At 47.4% G+C, this 18,134-nt stretch overlaps 4 protein-coding genes across 4 annotated transcripts; 2 read left to right on the forward strand and 2 right to left on the reverse strand.

Moving 5' to 3' along the window:
* Positions 1–3,095: 3,095 nt before the first annotated feature.
* On the reverse strand, positions 3,096–4,008 carry ENH_00049990 (hypothetical protein, conserved; the record flags this gene model as incomplete). Its single annotated transcript, XM_013585626.1, has 2 exons — positions 3,096–3,392; positions 3,760–4,008. The coding sequence occupies 2 exons, from the start codon at positions 4,006–4,008 to the stop codon at positions 3,096–3,098; spliced, it is 546 nt and encodes a 181-aa protein (XP_013441080.1).
* A 3,872-nt stretch (positions 4,009–7,880) lies between these two features.
* ENH_00050000 (hypothetical protein, conserved) lies at positions 7,881–8,597 on the reverse strand (the record flags this gene model as incomplete). The annotated part of the gene is made up of 2 exons (XM_013585627.1): positions 7,881–8,130; positions 8,398–8,597. The coding sequence occupies 2 exons, from the start codon at positions 8,595–8,597 to the stop codon at positions 7,881–7,883; spliced, it is 450 nt and encodes a 149-aa protein (XP_013441081.1).
* Positions 8,598–9,091: 494 nt separating this feature from the next.
* Positions 9,092–13,617, forward strand: ENH_00050010 (tyrosyl-tRNA synthetase, putative; the record flags this gene model as incomplete). Its single annotated transcript, XM_013585628.1, has 6 exons — positions 9,092–9,418; positions 9,773–9,970; positions 12,039–12,196; positions 12,373–12,454; positions 12,852–13,067; positions 13,291–13,617. The coding sequence occupies 6 exons, from the start codon at positions 9,092–9,094 to the stop codon at positions 13,615–13,617; spliced, it is 1,308 nt and encodes a 435-aa protein (XP_013441082.1).
* Positions 13,618–15,180: 1,563 nt separating this feature from the next.
* Positions 15,181–17,145, forward strand: ENH_00050020 (hypothetical protein; the record flags this gene model as incomplete). The annotated part of the gene is made up of 2 exons (XM_013585629.1): positions 15,181–16,168; positions 16,415–17,145. 2 exons carry the CDS (start codon positions 15,181–15,183, stop codon positions 17,143–17,145), a joined length of 1,719 nt encoding a protein of 572 aa, XP_013441083.1.
* Positions 17,146–18,134: the final 989 nt, after the last annotated feature.

Here is an 18,134-nt window from a genome sequence, read left to right on the forward strand (position 1 = left end):
CGACGACGCCTGGGGGAGGGGGAGGGCTGGCGGGTGGGGAGCAAGGGCAGCGCTGCTGCTGCTGCTGCTGCTGCTGCAGCAGGTGCAAGTCGCTGCGAACTGCTGCTGCTGAAGCTGCAGCAGCAGCAGCAGCAGCAGCAGCAGCAGCAGCAGCAAGTTCAAGGCGATTTGGACTTGTCGGAAATTCGCCGGAAACTCCGAAAGCTGCGGAGGCCGGGGGCTCCGTCTGGCTTCCGTAAAGAGCCAGGAGGAAAAAGCTGCAATTCAATAAATATTTTCAAGTTCCCATTCCCGCTGCTGCAGCAGCTGCAGCAGCAGCTGCTGCTGCAGCAGCAGCAGCTGCTGCTGCTGCTGCTGCTGCATTTCGTTGAAGGAGAGGACTGCCGCAGAGCGCCTGCGGCCAGTGTGGCGCCTCTCTGCGTTTTGCAAAGATCCGTTTTTAGTTCTTTTGAACCGAACTTTGAATTTTAGAGCAGTGCTCAGCTGAACTTCTTTTAAACTTGAAATTAATTTGCAAAAAAGATTTAAATTCTTTTCTTTCTCATTTACTGCCGCTGGACTTCTCCGGGGCAAAGTGGCCGCCGCGGAAGCTGCGTCTCGCTGGCCACTTGGCCTCAAGTTGCTTCCAGATCTCCGCGCTGCAGCGACGAAAAGCCACTAAAAGAGGAAATCTGCAAATAGAAAACAAAAGAGAGCCGCTGCTGTTCATTTAAAACTCAAAAAGAGAAATCTGAACTCGAGATCAGTCCAGTGGTGTGCACTGCGTGGCGGGAGCTGTCGATACACCCCAGCGCCCGTGCGCGCCCGCGGCCGAAACTGCCTTCGAAAACGAAACTTCTCTTCGTCACTTTTGAAATGAATTACAAATTGTGTTTAAAGTTGAAATGCTGAAGTTGAAATTGAAATGCATTTGTGTTCTTCTTTTGGGGGCGGCGGGGGCGGCTGCGCAGCAGCAGCCCGCTGCCGCCGCTGCTGCTGCCGAAAGCGCCGCGGAATCCCCCGATATTCCCAACGTGGACCTCCGAATTGTCCCGCAAAAAAGGTATTTCATTTATTTCATTTTGCAAATTCAAATTTAAATTCAAATTCAAAAAAAATTCAAAAAGAAATTCAAAAAGAAATTCAAATTCAACTTCGCAGCTGGCAGGGCTCTCGCGCGGCGCTTGCGGAGCTGCGGCGGAAGTTCGCGCAGTTCATTCGCGACGGTGCTGCGCGTTTTAAATTAAATAATTCAAATTTGAATTCAAATTCATTTAATTTAATTTAATTTAATTTAATTTAATTTAATTTAATTTAATTAATTAATTTAATTTATTTTATTTAATTAATTTAATTTATTTCATTTATTTCATTTCGTTTTGCTTCACTTGCATGCGCAGAGATCAGCCGCAGCGCCCGCGCGTGGACGCAGCAGCAAAACGCAGAAAGAAGACAGGGCCAAAGTGCGCAGCAAAAGTGGAGTTGAATTAAAGAATTTAATTAAATGAATTTAATTTAATTAATTTAATTTAATTAATTTAATTGATTAATTTAATTTAATTAATTCAATTTAATTGAATTAATTGAATTTAATTAATTAAATTCAATTCATTTAATTCAATTATTTTATTTAATTATTTTCTTTATTTCAAATCCGAACTTCTAATTGCTGCAGCAGCAGAACGCCTCGGAGTCTTCAGCTCATTTGTGAGTCGGCAGCAGCAGAAAAGAATTTAATTTAAATTCGAACTTTTATTTATTTTTATTTCATTTATTTATATTTATATTTATTTATATTTATATTTATATTTATATTTATATTTATATTTATATTTATATTTATATTTATATTTATATTTGTATTTGTATTTATATTTTTATTTGTATTTTTATTTATATTTGTATTTATATTTTTGTATCTTTTTATTTTTATTTTTACATTTTCATTTTTATTTTTATTTTTATTTTTATTTTTATATTTCCATTTTCAGAGCAGCCCCAGCCCTTCGCCTCCCGCCCGCTTCCAGAGCGTTCTTAATTATGCCCCCAGTTCGTTTTCCAAACCCTAAACCCTAAACCCTAAACCCTAAACCCTAAACCCTAAACCCTAAACCCTAAATCCTAAACCCTAAACCCTAAACCCTAAACCCTAAACCCTAAACCCAAAGGCGCAGCAGCGGTCCTGGGCGAGCAGCTGCAGCCCGAAGACTCTCCTCCAGTCGAGGCTCTTCAAGACCTTTTGAAAGCCAACCAGGTTTGACAGATTCTTGCTGCTGCTGCTGCTGCTGCTGCTGCTGCTGCTGCTGCTGCTGCTGCTGCTACTGCTGCTGCTGCTGCTGCTGCTGCTGCAACGCCCAAACCCTAAGCCCGAGACCGTAAATGTCACAGCACAGCTGCAGTTGCAGCTTCTAAACCCTAAACCCTAAACCCTAAACCCTAAACCCGAAATGATTAGGCGGGAGCTTTTCTGGACGCGACTCAAGGGGCAACTCCTGGCCAGTATTTGGAGGCTTTGGCGGAAGCCGTTTCAGGCGTGGTGGGTTAGGGTTTAGGGTTTAGGGTTTAGGGTTAAGGGTTTAGCGTTTAGGGTTTAGGGTTTAGGGTTCAGGGTTTAGGGTTTGGGGAGTCGAATTGAAGCTGAATTTGATTCTCTTTCATGAACTGCAGCAAAAAGGAACAAACGGAGCCGCAGAAGACCCTCAAGCAGCAGCAGCAGCAGCGCAGCAGCAGCAGCAGCAGCAGCAGCAGCAAATAGTTCTGGAAGCAAACGAAGCAGCAGCAAAAGAGGAAAACCCTCTTTTTTCAAAACCCGAAAAAGCGCCGGACGGCCCAATTTCTCTTTTTCCGAATTCTTGAAATTTTGCAAAATTAAAATTTTCAACTTTGAATTAAATGAAAGTTTTATTTTTAAATTATTTTTATTTATTTTAGTTTTATTTTTAAATTATTTTTATTTATTTTGTAAAAAGGCTTTTTTCTGTTTATAAATCCGAAGGAGAAAAGAATTCAATGAAAAGGCAGCAGCTGCTTCGCTGCTGCCTCTCTTTGCTGCTTCTAATTGCCACTCCACCTATCTTCCCCTAATTCTGCTGCTGCTGCTGCTGGTGCTGCTGCTGCTACTGCTGCTGCTGCTGCTGCTGCTGCTGCTGCTGCTGCTGCTGCTGCTGCTGGGCCTCGTCTGGGGGGCAGACGACGCGGACGGGGGGGCTGTTGAGCTTGTCGATGAAGCCTTCGATCTTGAGGAGCTGCTGTTCGCAAAAGTCTTTGCGTCTTTCTTGACCAATGGTGTCAATTTGAGATTTAAAAGTCAAGTTTTGGTATTCGTTGTTTATTTGCTGCCACTTGCTGCGCAGACTGGCGAGCAGCTGCTGCCGCTCGGGCTCTTCCATGAGCCGGGTCTGCAGCTTTCCGGCCTGCGCGCAGCGGATCCCGCAGGAATAAATGCGAAATAAACTCCAAAATGCATTTATTTGCATTTATTTGCATTTATTTCCATTTATTTCCTTTTATTTCCTCAAGTGGGCTTCGAACTGCCGTTTGTTTCGCTGCAAATCGCCGCGCGGTTCGCCGCGAGGTCACTGCGCGGCGGCCGCCGCTGGGGTGTACGTACACTGCGCGGCGGCCGTGTCTCGGCCCGCGTTCAACTCGCGACTTCGCTTGCAGGAAAGTTGGAAATAAATATCTCAAATTGCGGAATAAAGAAAGTAAATTAGTTAAAGAATGATATAAAAGAAAAAGAAGCCGCAAAATCGCGAAAAAAACGGGAAATCGGGAACTCACTTGGCTCTGGCGCCTCAGACTGCGCACGAAATCGTACTCTGCAGCAATTTGCGACTTCACTTCTTGCAAATAAAACGGAACTTCTCCGTATTCTTTTTTTCGCAAAAAGTTTTTCTCCTTTTTGGCCGCCGGAGGCCGCGAAAGCAAATTTATAATTGCGTTGTAGCGCACGAAGTTCATGCCGGACTTCACTCCGTGGATCTGCGAGAAACGCGCGAAAAAGGCGCGCGAAACGGGAAATAAACGCATTTAAAGCAATTAATTCAACTGTTTAATTCAATTTAAACAAGTAATTATTGCATTTAAATCAATTAATTCAATTTAATTCAATTTCAACAAGTAATTCAACAATTGAACTCATTCAGCAGGTAATAAATGCATTTAAATCAATGAATTCGACAAATGAATTAAACAAATAAACGAATTAAACAAATACATGAATCAAATAAATAAATGAATCAAACAAACAAATGAATTAAGCAAATAAATGAATCAAATAAATAGATGAATTAAACAAATAAATGAATAAACAAAACGCGAGAACTCAACAACAAAAACATAAAACAAATAAAAGAGTAAACCAAACAAAAGAATAGACAAAAAGAATAAAACAAATAAAATAAAATAAAATAAAATAAAAATAAAATAAAATAAAATAAAATAAAATAAAATAAAATAAAATAAAATAAAATAAAATAAAATAAAATAAAATAAAACAAAAAGAAATAAAAAGCTTACTGGAGTGTCTTTGGGAATTGGAGGTTTGAATTTTTGTTTTGGCTTTGAAGTCGAAAAAATCGAAAATTTAATTTTTTTAATTTCGTTTTCAATTTCTTCGGAATTCATTAAATTGTTTTCATTTTCGGATTCTTTTTTGTTTAATTCTTTTTTATTTAATTCTTTTTTATTTTCGGATTCTTTTTTGTTTAATTCTTTTTTATTTTCGGATTCTTTTTTATTTAATGATTCTTTTTTATTTTCGGATTCTTCTTTATTCAGTGATTCTTTTTCATTTAATTCTTTTTCATTTAATTCTTTTTCATTTAATTCTTTTTCATTTAATTCCTTTTCAATTAATTCCTTTTCATTTAATTCTTTTTGCATTAATTCCTTTTTAATTAATTCTTTTTTAATTAATTCTTTTTTAATTATTTCTTTTTTTATTTCCGCCAAACTTTTAATTCTTTTCGCCTTCGACTGTTTTTGCAAAATTTCTTTTTTCGAATTTTTTAAATTCAACGGAGGCCCCAAAGTGGCCGCAGCCTTTTTGTGCTGCGGGCACCAGGGGTCTCCTGCATGCAGCAGCAAATAAATAAATAAATAAATAAATAAATAAATAAATAAATAAATAAATAAATAAATAAATAAATAAATAAATAAATAAATAAATAAATAAAATTAATTTAATTAGTTGGTCAGTTTATTTGGGCTTTTTTTGTTTCAGTGAAGTTGAACGGGCGGAGGGGGACGGGGAATGCATTTATTTATTTATTTATTTATTTATTTATTTATTTATTTATTTATTTATTTATTTATTTATTTATTTATTCAATTCGGAATTAAGACAGCTAAGGAGAATATAAATAAAAATAAATAAATCCGAAAAGATCCCAAGTGCTTCAGAAGCTGCTGATCTCTTTTAGAAAAATAAATAAAAATAAAAAACAAAAATAACGAAAAGACCATTCAATTGAGATTTCCTCCAAGAGACTCTCCACTTATCCCTCAAGAGCAGCAGCAGCAGCAGCAGCAGCCGCAACAGCAACAGCAGCAGCAGCACAGCAGCAGCAGCAGCAGAGCCACCACCAGCACAGCAGCAGTAGCAGCAGCACCAGCACAGCAGCAGTAGCAGCAGCACCAGCACAGCAGCAGCAGCAGCATCACCAGCACAGCAGCAGCAGCAGCAGCACAGCAGCAGCAGCAACAGCAGCAGCACAAGCAGAGCAGCAGCAGCATCACGAGCACAGCAGCAGCAGCAGCAACAGCAGCAGCACCAGCACAGCAGCAGCAGCACGAGCACAGCAGCAGCAGCATCACCAGCACAGCAGCAGCAGCAGCAACAGCAGCAGCACGAGCACAGCAGCAGCAGCATCACCAGAGCAGCAGCAGCAGCAGCAACAGCAGCAGCACAAGCAGAGCAGCAGCAGCATCACCAGCACAGCAGCAGCAGCAGCAGCAGCAGCAGCAGCAGGAAGACTCGACCCACCGGCGACGTTCTGAACGCCCGGGCTGGAGGTGCCTCGGAGTCCAAAAGTTGAACAAGAGGGAAAATAAAGTCCATGATTATTATTTTGGAAATTCTTTTTGAAAAGCTGTTTGGATTTGGGAGAGTTTTGCTGCAGCAGGAGGTTGCGGACGTTCTCTGTGGAAAACATTCTGCTGCAGAAAGCTGCGGAAAGCTGCTGCGCCGCCGCATGCAGAAAACCCGAAAAAAACCGCAGTCGCTCCGATCTCGCGGCTCAAAAGGTTTATTTTTCCGAGTTTTATTTTTGCAAACCGAAATTTGCAAACAGAAGTCCAAACAATTACTCCATTGGGGGCTGGCTTCCCTCCGGCGGCGGCCGCAGCCTCCCGGTGCGCGACCGCCGCCGCCTCGCACGCTCCACGGACTCCGACCGCGCAAAAAGACTTAAATATTCAATTAATTGTATTTAAAATCCTTTCCTGTTTTATTTCGCTTTTTTCCGCCAGAAAAAACGCCCGAAATTCGCTCGGATTCCGCTCGCCCGCGGGGCTATTGGGGTGTCTGTACACCCCGTATCTCGATTGCGGCGAATCGACCGCGGCCGAACCGCTCGGCACTTTTGCAAATCTTCTTTTATGTGGGGCCTCAAAAGCCAATTTCTCCTTCAAATTGAATTTGTTTCGACTATTTAAATGACATTTTCTCTTTTTGCAGTTAATTGCGCCATCTGCTGCCGCAGCTTCGCCGAAGTGGATCTACCACGAACCTGCTCGAGGCCGAGCCGCCTGGCCGTTGCGCAAAACTGCTGCGGGAAACCCCAGCGTCTGGATCTGAATTTTCAGAATTAGTCTTATAATTAAATAAACTTCATTTTTAAAATTAAATAAACTCCATTTAAGGGTTTTTGAATCCGAAAAAAATTTGTTTTGGGGACTTTTCAGCGCCGAGTGAGAGCTGTGTCTGCCGCGGCTGCCATGGAGCTCCTTGTTTGCAAGAGAAGCTGGAAAAAGGAGAAACTGAATTAAATTAAAACGAAATAAAAGTGAAAATTTAATTATATATTTTTTGTTTCCATTTCCAGCTTTCTCTTCTTCAATTTCAAGATGCCACTTCCCCTCTCATCCACCAGAAAGCGGCACCGCCTCTCACTGCAGCAGCAGCAGCAGCAGCAGCAGCAGCAGCAGCAGCAGCCCCACTCCTTCTGCTTCTCTCTCTAGCAGCACTAAGAAGCAAAAGGAAATAAAATCTTCCTTTCGAGTTTTGCAATTTCTTCCAAGACAATTTTAATTCGAAGATTTTCCTTTTCCAAATAAAAGATTTTCCACTTCAGTTTAATTCGCAGCGCAGCTGCTGAAGCAGACAAACCCTACAACTCCAGCCTCTAAACCCTAAACCCTAAACCCTAAACCCTAAACCCTAAACCCTAACCCAATAACTCGAGAGAAAGAGGCCTTTCTCCCGAGTTATTGTCTTTTTTGTTTTAAAAATTAAAAATTAAAATTAAAAATTATTTTGAACAGCTTTTGTTTAGCGGGCTTGCAGCGGCGGCTGCGCAGGTGTACGTACACCCCAGCGGCCACACTGCCAGAACCCGCACAGCTGCAGCAGCAGCAGCAGCTGCAGCAGCAGCAGCAGCTGCAGCTGCAGCAGCAGCTGCAGCAGCAGCAGCAGCAGCAGCAGCTGCTGCTGCTGCTGTTTGTTTTCTTCTTTGGACAAATGAAGAAGTTCTTTTGAATAAAGAAGCAAAGAAGAATTTCTGAAGAGGAATTAAAGACAAAGAAAAGAGTTCTCGCCAGCCACGAGGTGTACAGACACTGGAAGAGCCCCGGAGTCTCAAAAAACAAATAAAGAAATAAATAAAAAAGAATAATAAATAATAAAAAATAAAATTACAATAATGAAATAAAGCAGCAGAAGCTCGAGTTTGCTGCTGCTGCTAGAACTTGGCCTCCGTGGGCTCCTTGAGCCACGGCAGCTGCCGCTGCTGCTCCTGCTGCTGCTCCTGCTGCTGCTGCTGCTGCTGCTGCTGCTGCTGCTGCTGCTGCTGCTGCTGCAGCAGCTGCTGCAGCTGCTGCGGGTCGACTTCGTTCAAGAAAATGACATTTCCTTTCTTCAAGTGCTCGTCAGTCACCACCGCTTTGTAGCCGCCCGTCTTTTCGTTCAGCTGCGCCTGCACTATGTGGTACCTGAACACAACGCTGCAGCAGCAAACTTGCTGCTGCAGCAGCAGCAGCAGCAGCAGCAGCAACAGCACTGCAGCAGCAGCAGCAACGGCAGCAGCAGCAGCAGTACTACAGCAGCAGCAGCAGCAGCACTACAGCAGCAGCACTACAGCAGCAGCAGCACTGCAGCAGCAGCAGCACTACAGCAGCAGCAGCACTGCAGCAGCAGCAGCACTGCAGCAGCAGCAGCACTACAGCAGCCGCACTGCAGCAGCAGCAGCAGCAGCGGACTTGACGAAGTCGACGGCCATCTGTAGCTCCTGCTGCAGCTGCTGCTGCGGCAGCTGGAGTTGGTTGCTGCGCAGCAAAGCGCGCATTTGGCAGCAAAGGATTTGCTGCGCCTCGAAGTCGCCTTTGAAGGTTTTCTCGCAGGCCCGCAGGAACTGGCGGTACAGCGGCGCCAGCGCCTTGCTCGGCAGCTGCCCGCTCATCAGCAGCAGCAGCAGCAGCAGCAGCAGCAGCAGCAGCAGCAGCAGCAGCAGCAGCAGCGGCAGCAGCAGCAGCAGCGGCAGCAGCGGAAGCAGCGGGGCCGGTTTGGAGGGAGGGGAGGGAAGGGGGGAAGACGGGCTGCGGGAGGAGCGGCTGATGCTTCTGCAGCAGCAGCAGCAGCAGCAGCAGCAGCAGCAGCAGCGGCTGCAGCGGCTGGGGGAGGCCAGGGGGCTCTCGGGGGCGATGAAGGCGGGCTTTGAAAAGCAGAAAGAAAAGAAATGAAAGAGAAAAAAGAATTTGTTGAAGAGGAAAGTGCTCAGCTGTCTAGACATGCAACTCGCTGCTGCTGCTGCTCGCGCTGCGCTCAACGGGGCTTTGGTTTGCTGCTGCTGCTGTCTTCGGCGGCTGGCTTTTTGAAGCTGAGTTGAATTTAAATGTATTTTTGAATTAAATTAAAGTGCAGATCAAAAAGAAAGAAGAAGGGAGGGCTCTTTCGATGCTCGCAGAGTGGCGGGCTTCGGGTGTATGTACACTGCAGCGCCGCCAACAACGCTTCCGGCGTTCACCTCCACTTTGGGCCTTCAGATCCGTTTTTTTTCGCAATTCTTTCAGCACTTCATTTCCAATTCATTTTAACTTCCATTTCGGTCCTTTTGAAGCCTCCAAAGTCCCTTTTTCCCGCCAGATCGCCGCCGCAAACTCGCCACAGGGGCCCCCCCCCCCCAAGTTCCAGAAGGCCAAAATGGCTTCTCCTTTCACCGGCGGCCTCGCCTTTTGGGATTCGCACATTCAACAAAATGAAGACTCCGACGGAAGTTCAACTGTGGGTGTTCTTTCTTTCAATTATCTAAACCCTAAACCCTAAACCCTAAACCCTAAACCCTAAACCCTTGCCGGGCCTCTGGAAGCAGCACCCCCTAGGGTTTAGGGTTTGGGGGCTAACCGCCAGCCCATCTTCTCCCGCACTTCACTCAGCGAAGCAAAAACACCTTCACACCTCGCATACACACAGCAGCAGCAGCAGCAGCAGCAGCAGCAGCAGCAGCAGCAGCAGCAGCAGCGTGTGTTGCCTCGTGAATTCCGAATGATGAATAATGGCATTATTAGAATTGTGATTGTCTCTCAGAGACGTTTCTTGTTTCCTTCTAGTTTGAATTTCTCTGCTGCTGCTGGAAAGGCGGGAGCAGCAGCAGCAGCAGCAGGAGCAGCAGCAGCAGCAGCAGGAGCAGCAGCAGCAGCAGCAGCAGCAACAGCAACAGGAGCAGCAGCAAACGGGATTCTCGCGAGTCTGCCGAAGCCCCGGCCTTCTTCTTTGAGTCTCGAAGAGCGTTTTCAACTTTGTTTAAAAGTGGCGGAAGAATGCGTCCAGCCAGAAGTGAGTTCGCTGCTGCGGTGTACAGACACCTCACTGGCGGGCCATTTGGGGTGTACAGACACCTCACTGGAGGGCCATTTGGGGTGTACAGACACCTCGTTGGAGGGCTATTTGGGGTGTCTAGACAGCTCGTTGGAGGTTTATTTGGGGTGTACAGACAGCTCGTTGGAGGGGCATTGTGGGCAGCTGGCGAGGTTGTTATTTGGGGTGTCTAGACAGCAGTTTGGGGTGTCTAGGCAGCTGTGTGGGGCGCTGGGGTGTCTAGACAGCTCAGAGAGCGCGTTTTAAAGCGCTTGAGAAGGCGAAAGGGGCACTTTTATGAAGCTGTTGAAAAGGGCTTTTCATTTTTGATTAAACTTCCTCAAAGTTCTCCGAAAATCTGCTCTCAGGAGCTTTTAAATCTCCTTTCCCGCAAAGAATGCCCCACGGCCTACGACGGCTTCGAACCCAGCGGCCGCATGCACATCGCCCAGGGGCTGCTGAAGGTGAAGTCGGTCAACCGCCTGACGGCCGCGGGCTGTCAGTTCATCTTTTGGGTGGCGGATTGGTTCGCTCTTTTGAATAATAAGATGGGAGGAGACATCAAAAAGGTCCTTTTTTATTTAATTTAATTCATTTAATTCATTTAATTCATTTTAGTTCAATTAGTTTTCAAAAATGCTTCAATTTGATGTACTTAGTGCCATCTACCGCCGCAAGCTGTCAGTTCATCTTTTGGGTGGCGGATTGGTTCGCTCTTCTCAATAATAAGATGGGAGGAGACATCAAAAAGGTCCTTTTTTATTTAATTTAATTAATTTAATTAATTTAATTAATTTAATTAATTTAATTTAATTTAATTTAATTCATTTTATTCAATTTGGTTCATTTAATTTGTTAAAATGCTTCAGTTTGATGTATTAATGCCGCCTACCGCCGCGGGGTGTCAGTTCGTACTTTGGGTGGTTCGCTTTCCTCAGCAGTACAAAGAAGGTCCATTGTTTGTTTGTTTTGTTTATTCTAATTAATTTAATTAATTAATTTAATAAATTAATTTAATTAATTTAATTTAATTAAATTAATTTAATTTGATTTAATTAGTTTGATTCAAATGGTTTAATTGATTCAGTTGGTTTAATTCGATTTAATTTGTTCGACTTGATGTGCAGAAGTGTTGGGAAAAGCTGCTGCGGTTTATTTGTTTTGCCGTTTCTTCTTTTGCTGCATTTCGAATTTCTGTTTTTGTTTTTTTTTTCAATTATTTTTTTTAATTTTATTTTCAATTATTATCTTTTTAATTTTATTTTCAATTATTATCTTTTTAATTTTATTTTCAATTATTAGTATTTTCCGTCTTCAGTTTTATTTTCAAATAATTCAAATCCGGAAAGTGGAAAGTGTTCAAACTAATGTCTTTGGTTTCATTTCCAATTAGTTCAACTTCAGAAGTCCAAAATATTCAAATTAATGTCCAATTTAACTTCCAGTTAATTCAAATTGAAATCAAAGACGGGCGAGAACATTCAAATTCGTCTTTGAATTTATTTCGAATTAATTCCGATTCAGAAAGTGGAGAGTGTTCGAATTAATGTTTCGAATCTTATTTTGAATTAATTCAGATTCAAAAAGCCGACGAGTATTCAGAATTCCATTTTGAATTCCATTTTGAATTATATTTGAATTAAATGAAGTTCTGTTTTGAATTGCATTTTGAATTCCACTTTGAGTTAATAAATGTTGCATTTTGAATTCCACTTTGAATTAAACAAAAGTTGCATTTTGAATTGCATTTTGAATTCCACTTTGAATTAATAAAAGCTGCATTTTGAATTTCACTTTGAATTTAAAAAGTTGCATTTTGAGTTCCATTTTGAATTAACAAAAGTTGCGTTTTGAATTCCACTTTGAATTAACAAAAGCTGCATTTTGAATTCCACTTCGAATCAAATAAAAGTTGCATTTTGAATTCGACTTTGAATTAATAAAAGTTGCATTTTGAATTCCACTTTAAATCAAATAAAAGTTGCATTTTGAATTCGACTTTGAATTGAAAAGTTGCATTTAGAACTGCGTTTGGAATTGTTTTCAGATTCGGAAGGTGGGAGAGTACTTCGTGGAAGTGTGGAAGTCCGCGGGAATGGAAATGGAAAACGTTCACTTTTTGTGGGCCAGCGAAGTCATTGGAAAAGACCCGGAGGCTTACTGGACTCTTGTGATGAACATCGCGAAGGCGAACAGCATTTCGCGGTGCGCGGGGTGTACAGACACCTCGGCTCGCGCGGCGTCCTCCTCGCGCGGATCTGCCCTTCACTTCTTTTTTTCTTCTTTTTCTTCTTTTCTTTTTTCGTCTTTCTTTTATTCTTTTATTCTTTTATTCTTTTCTTTCTTTTATTCTTTTTCTTTATTTTGTTTGCTTTCCGCAGAATTAAAAGGTGTTCTCAAATCATGGGTCGCACTGAAGGAGACGACCAGCCCGCCGCCCAGATTCTCTACCCCTGCATGCAGGTGCGGCTGGGGTGTCTGTACACCTGAAGAGGTGCACACGCGCTTGCCCCCAAAACTGTTCTGCTTCTGCGTAGCTGTTTACTATTATTATTATTACTATTGTAATTATTATTATTTATTATTATTATTATCATTATTATTATTATTATTTGTTCTTTTGGGGCCAGTTTGCGGGTGGCTGTCGAGTGGCTGCTAACGGCGCTTGCGCGGTGTACGTACACCTGGTGCTGGGGGACTACTTCGCACTTTTCCGGCTTCGTTTGAGAAGCAGAAAAGTGCAAATAAACGGCGGAGTTGACTTCCGTTTGGTCTCGCAGAAGTCCCCGTTGAAGGACTTGTTAAAATTGGCATTTGTTTCTTTTTATTGGCATTTGTTTCTTTTTGTTTTGCGATGCAGTGCGCGGATATCTTTTACTTGAACGCGGACATTTGCCAGCTGGGCATGGACCAGCGAAAAGTGAACATGCTGGCGCGGGAGTACTGCGACGAAGTGAAGAGAAAACACAAACCTGTCATTTTGTCTCACCCGATGCTTCCGGGATTGTTGGAAGGACAAGAAAAAATGTCCAAGTCCAACGCGGACTCCGCGATCTTCATGGAGGACTCCGAGGCCGTGAGCTGCTGCCCGCGCAAAGCAGCAAAAAACGCGCAAACTAGGGCTTTTTTACAGCAGCAGCAGCAGCAGCAGCAGCAACTGCTGTTGCTGCTGCAGTGACCTGCACGCGCCGCGCCGCGCTGCGCTGCACTCGCGGGCGCCACGAGAGACCTTGCGGTGTCTGTACACCGCAGACAGCGGGGGCGGTGCAGGTGTTGTTTGTTTTTGGATTTGTTTTCAGGAAGTGAACAGGAAAATCAAAAAGGCCTTTTGCCCGCCCGCGCAGGTGCACGGGAATCCGTGCGTGGCCTACGTGGAGCGGCTGGTGTTCCCCGACAAGGAGTTCCGCGTGGAAAGGACTTTGGAAAACGGAGGAGACAAAGTTTTCAAAACTGCAGAAGAATTCAAAAAGAGCTTCGCGGCGGGCGAGCTGCACCCCGCGGACTTGAAGGCGGCGCTGGCCCGCGAGATCAACCGGCAGCTCGAGCCCGTGCGCCGCCACTTCCAAACCGACGCAAATGCAAAAAAACTTCTCCAAGAAATCTCCAAATTCAAAATCACGAGGTGAAAAGAACAAAACTAACGCGCCGCGCCGCGCGACGGCCCGGGCGCGGCGCCGGGCGGTGTACGTACACCTGAATTTCAAGTTGCGCCGCCCGTTCAACTCGCGACGACTTCGCTGCAAAACTTTAACGGAATGCAAAGTTTTGATTTGCATGCGACTATTTTGGGTTTTTTGATCTAAAAGTTACTTTTAGAGGCCAGCAGAGGGCCGCAGAGGCAGTCAGAACTCGTGCGGCAGCAAAGCTCCCGGAACTGGATGTTCCGCCGGACGAGTGGAGCTTCTTCTTGAATAAAGCCTTTCTAAAGCATTTATTGTGGAGCTTCTCGTTAATAAAACGTTTCTAAAGCATTTATTATTCTTTATTAGGAGCTTTCACCGCGCCTTAGCCGGCGATCGGGCTCAGTCAGCCAGTCTCGCAGGGAGGCGAAAGCTCCGTCCAAAACTTGAATCGAGGCGAAGTCCGGCGCTTGAGGCCGCAGCTGCAGTTCGAGCTGCGAAACGAAGCTGAAGCGAATTCGACAATTTGCGGAGACATATTTGCGAGTTTTTGGCTTTTTGCAGCGAAAGCAGCGCAGCAGCAGCAGCAGCAGCAGCAGCAGCAGCAGCAGCAGCAGCAGCAGCAGCAGCGGCAGCGCAGCGCGAGACAACTGCTGCTGGCCGCGGCAGTTTGCGAGGACTACAAACTATAAATGGACTTGCAAATAATAAAACTGGAAGAAATGAATTAAGCTGCTGCGCGCGCGGCAGCAGCAGCAAAAGGCGGCGAATTCGGGGAATTTTCGCTGCTGCTGCCGCCGCCGCTGCTGCTGCTGCTGCTGCTGCTGCTGCTGCTGCTGTGTTGCTGCAGCCGGGCGCAGCGCAGCAGCGGGCAGCCCCTCAGCGCCTCTTTGTGCTTTTTTTGGCGGAAAAGGTCTTGTTGAAGAAGAGCTTTTTGGGGACTTGGCAGCAATCGGGAAATGCAAAGCAGCAGCAGCAGCAGCAGCAGCAGCGGGGCGGCGGGCGCAGCAGCAGCAGCAAACGAGCTGTTTGTGGGGTCTTTTCGCGGGATTTTTGGAGTGTACGTACACCCGAAAGTGCCCTTTTAAGTTCCAATTTCCAAAAGCCCAAAAAGCCCCAAAAGCGCAGCCGGGGGGCACTGAACCGCTGGTCCGCGGCCGAAGGCGCTGCTGCTGCTGCTGCGAGCGCAGCAGCTGCATGCAGCAGCAGCAGCAGCAGCAGCAGCAGCAGCAGCGGCGCGGCTTCGAGGCCCAAGTTGAATTTCTTTTGGGTTTTTAAAGTCAAGGGGAAAGCCCTTTCGGAGAACTCCGCTAAATGCTGCGCAGGGGCCCCTGAGAGCAGCAGCAGTTGGCCCGCGAGCAGCAGTTGCTGCTGCAGCAGCAGTTGCTGCTGCAGGCTGCTGCAGCAGCAGTTGCTGCAGCAGGCTGCTGCACGGGAAGCCGTGCAGATTAGGATGGAAAGAGAGGGGCCCTGGCAGCGGACTTGCTGCAGCCTTCGCTCCCTCGCCTAGCTGCTGCTGCTGCAGCGCGCAGCTCTGCTGCTGCTGCTGCTGCTGCTGCTGCACCCTCCATGCTCCCCACGCCGCGGGAGCAGCAGCAAAGGGATGCTGCCTGCTCCCCTGCTGCAGCAGCAAAAAGCTTTCCCCACAGCCTCAGCAGCAGCAGCTTTGCCCCCAAGCTCTCGCGGCTGGCCCGCGGGGCTTCTCCTGCTGCTTCCCTGGCGCAGCCCCCGCAGCAAAGGCCCAGAGCAGCAGCAGCAGCAGCAGCAGCAGCAGCAGCAGCAGGACTGTCGCCGGCGGGCTCGCTGGCGGTGTCGTTCGCTGCGGCGACGCCAGCAGCAGTTTCGCCAGCAGCCTCGCTGGCAAGACCTTCGCCAGCAGCAGCAGCAGCAGCGTCGCCAGCAGCAGCAGCAGCAGCGCCAGCAGCAGCAGCAGCAGCAGCGCCAGCAGCAGCAGCAGCGCCAGCAGCAGCACTGTCGCCAGCTTTTGCTTCGCGGGCCTTGTCGCCAACAGTGGCCTCTGTGACGGTGGCCTCATCAGCAGCAGCATCTCCAGAAGCAGCAGCATCGCCAGCAGCAGCAGCAGCATCTCCAGCAGCAGCAGCAGCAGCAGCAGCATCTCCAGCAGCAGCAGCAGCAGCGCCCTCGCCAGCAGCAACAGCGTCGCCGTTGCCCGCAGCCAGCGCCGCGCCCGCCTCGCCCGCAGCAGCAGCAGCAGCAGCAGCAGCAGCAGCAGCAGCAGGGCGGCAGCACAGCGGGCCGAGGTTCAACACCCTCGTGGATGTGGTGTTTTTCGAAAGCGGAAGAAAAGCAGCAGCAGCAGCAGCAGCAGCAGCAGCAGCAGCAGAGTGGGGAGAAAGGGTTTCGGGCGAAGAGGGAAATTCAGTTTGCTTTTCTTTGCAAGACGGGGATGAAAGCCGCAGCCGCATGATCAGCTGCCTCCCTTCTGCTGCTGCAGCAGGAGCAGCAGCAGCAGCAGCAGCAGCAGCAGCAGCAGCGCCCCACGCTCCCGCCCGCTGCTCCACCTCCGACCTCGACTCCGAAGACGAAGAGTCCTTTGGTCAGCCCTAAACCCTAAACCCTAAACCCTAAACCCTAAACCGTAAACCCTAGCTTTGGTGCAAAGCCCCAGTCTCCAAACCCTAAACCCTAAGCCCCAGGCCTGTTTGCGTCTGCGCCGTAAACCCCAAACCCTAAACCCCGAACCCCAAACCCTAAACCCTAGGCCGAAGCCCTAAACCCTAAACCCTAAACCCTAAACGGCAGAGCGTAGGGCGGCTTTGCGGGCGGGTCTGGGCTGCTGCAGAGAGCATGGAGCAGCAGCAGCAGCAGCAGCAGCAGCAGCAGCAGCAGCAGCAGCAGCGGCGGCTGCGGCTGCCGCTGTGGGCGCAGACCTGCGCAGCGTACGTGCGAGCAGCAAACTGCGAGTCCTTCTCCGACCTCTACGGCCCCTCGCAAACCCTAAATCAGCGGTTTAGGAGTTGGCGGCCTTTGAGTTTTAAAAGGAAAAAAACCGAAGTGGAGTTTGTGGACTTTTGCTGCCGCAAAGTGCCGCTGCAGACGCTGCTGGGGGCGCTGCTGGCTGCTGCGCTCTTCACGCTGCACTTCTTTCTCTCCAAAAACTCCTTCAAAGACTTCCAAAAACTCTTTGCTGCAGAACTTGCATGCAGTTTGCTGCTGCTGCTGCTGATGGCTGCATGCAGCTTCGCCTACTGCTGCCGCCGCTACCTGGAGTTCAGCATCGCGGCCACGACGGCGGCGGTGAGCGGCTTTCCCCGGCTTTCTTCCGCTTTCCGCTGCATGCAGCCCCAAAAAGTCTTTTGCTTTCCATTTTTTCTTTTTATTTGCAAAAAGTCCTTCAAAAACGCTCCATTCGAGTGTCTGTGCAGCTTCCGCGAGTGTGCGCGCCGCGCGGTCCTGGGGTGTACAGACACCTCGCCGCCTGCGGGCGGCGAGGTGTCTGTACACCCCAGGAAATGCTGGCGCGTTTGGGGTCATTTTGCGTCCTTTTTGTCCGTTTTTTGCAGATTTGAATGAAATAAATGTTTTAAAATGTTAATTTTGGCGAAAAGAAGAAAAACGAGCGGCGGGGGGGGCAGTTTCGCCGCAGTTCAAGTTTCGTGCAAGTTCGCGCGCTCCGCTGCTCCGCTGCTTTCCGCAGATCCTTTCCTTCAGAGCCCTCGTGCGCCTCTGCGTCACTGCAGACGCCATTCGCAAATCCTCTCCGCCTTTTTTCGACTTCCTGACTTACAACTTGACGGGAGTTTCGGAGACTGCGGCGCTGCTGCTGCTGCCCTACAGCCTGGCGGCGATCCGGTGGGCCTTTGCGCGGTGGCTGCGGTGTACGTACACCGCAACGCGGTGTACGGACACCGCAACGCGGTGTACGTACACCGCAGCGCTGCGCGCAGCTGCGCGCAGCGCGGCCCTGTCGCCGAAGTCCACTTCATTTCTTCGCAAGTGAAGTCCAGTTCATTTCTCCTAAGTCCACTTCATTTCTTCTGAAGTCCACTTCATTTTCTTCTTTCTGCACTTCTTAGTTTTCTTTTTTTCCTTTTTTCGCTGCGCGGGGTGTACGTACACCCCGTGGAAGCGGCGCCGTGCGAAACAAAGGCGACAGCAGCTTCACTTTTATTCTTTTGTTTGTTTTGTCTCTGCGCTTTGCTGCAGCTACGCGTATTGTTTTTATTTGACCTTCATTTCCCTCCTTTGGGCCCTCTCCATTGCCTGTCTCTCCGCAAAGGCTGCGGTGTCTGTACACCGCAAAGACCAAGAGGGCTGCTGGGCCGCGGCCCCCCTCACTTATTTTCTTTTGGCCTTTTTCGTCTTAGTGCTGGACCAAACTGCCATGATGCACGAACACAAACGCCGCATTCTCTTCTGGAAGCTCAAGGTGAACGAGGGCCTAGGGTTTAGGGTTTAGGGTTTAGGGTTTAGGGTTTAGGGTTAGGGTTTAGGGTTTGGCAGTGCAGGGGCAAACTGCAGCGTGATGAGGGCGGGTCGGGATCAGCTTTGTCGCAAACCTG

Source organism: Eimeria necatrix, genomic scaffold (assembly GCF_000499385.1).
Source record: "Eimeria necatrix Houghton genomic scaffold, Enh_scaff393, whole genome shotgun sequence".
Classification (NCBI taxonomy): domain Eukaryota; phylum Apicomplexa; class Conoidasida; order Eucoccidiorida; family Eimeriidae; genus Eimeria; species Eimeria necatrix.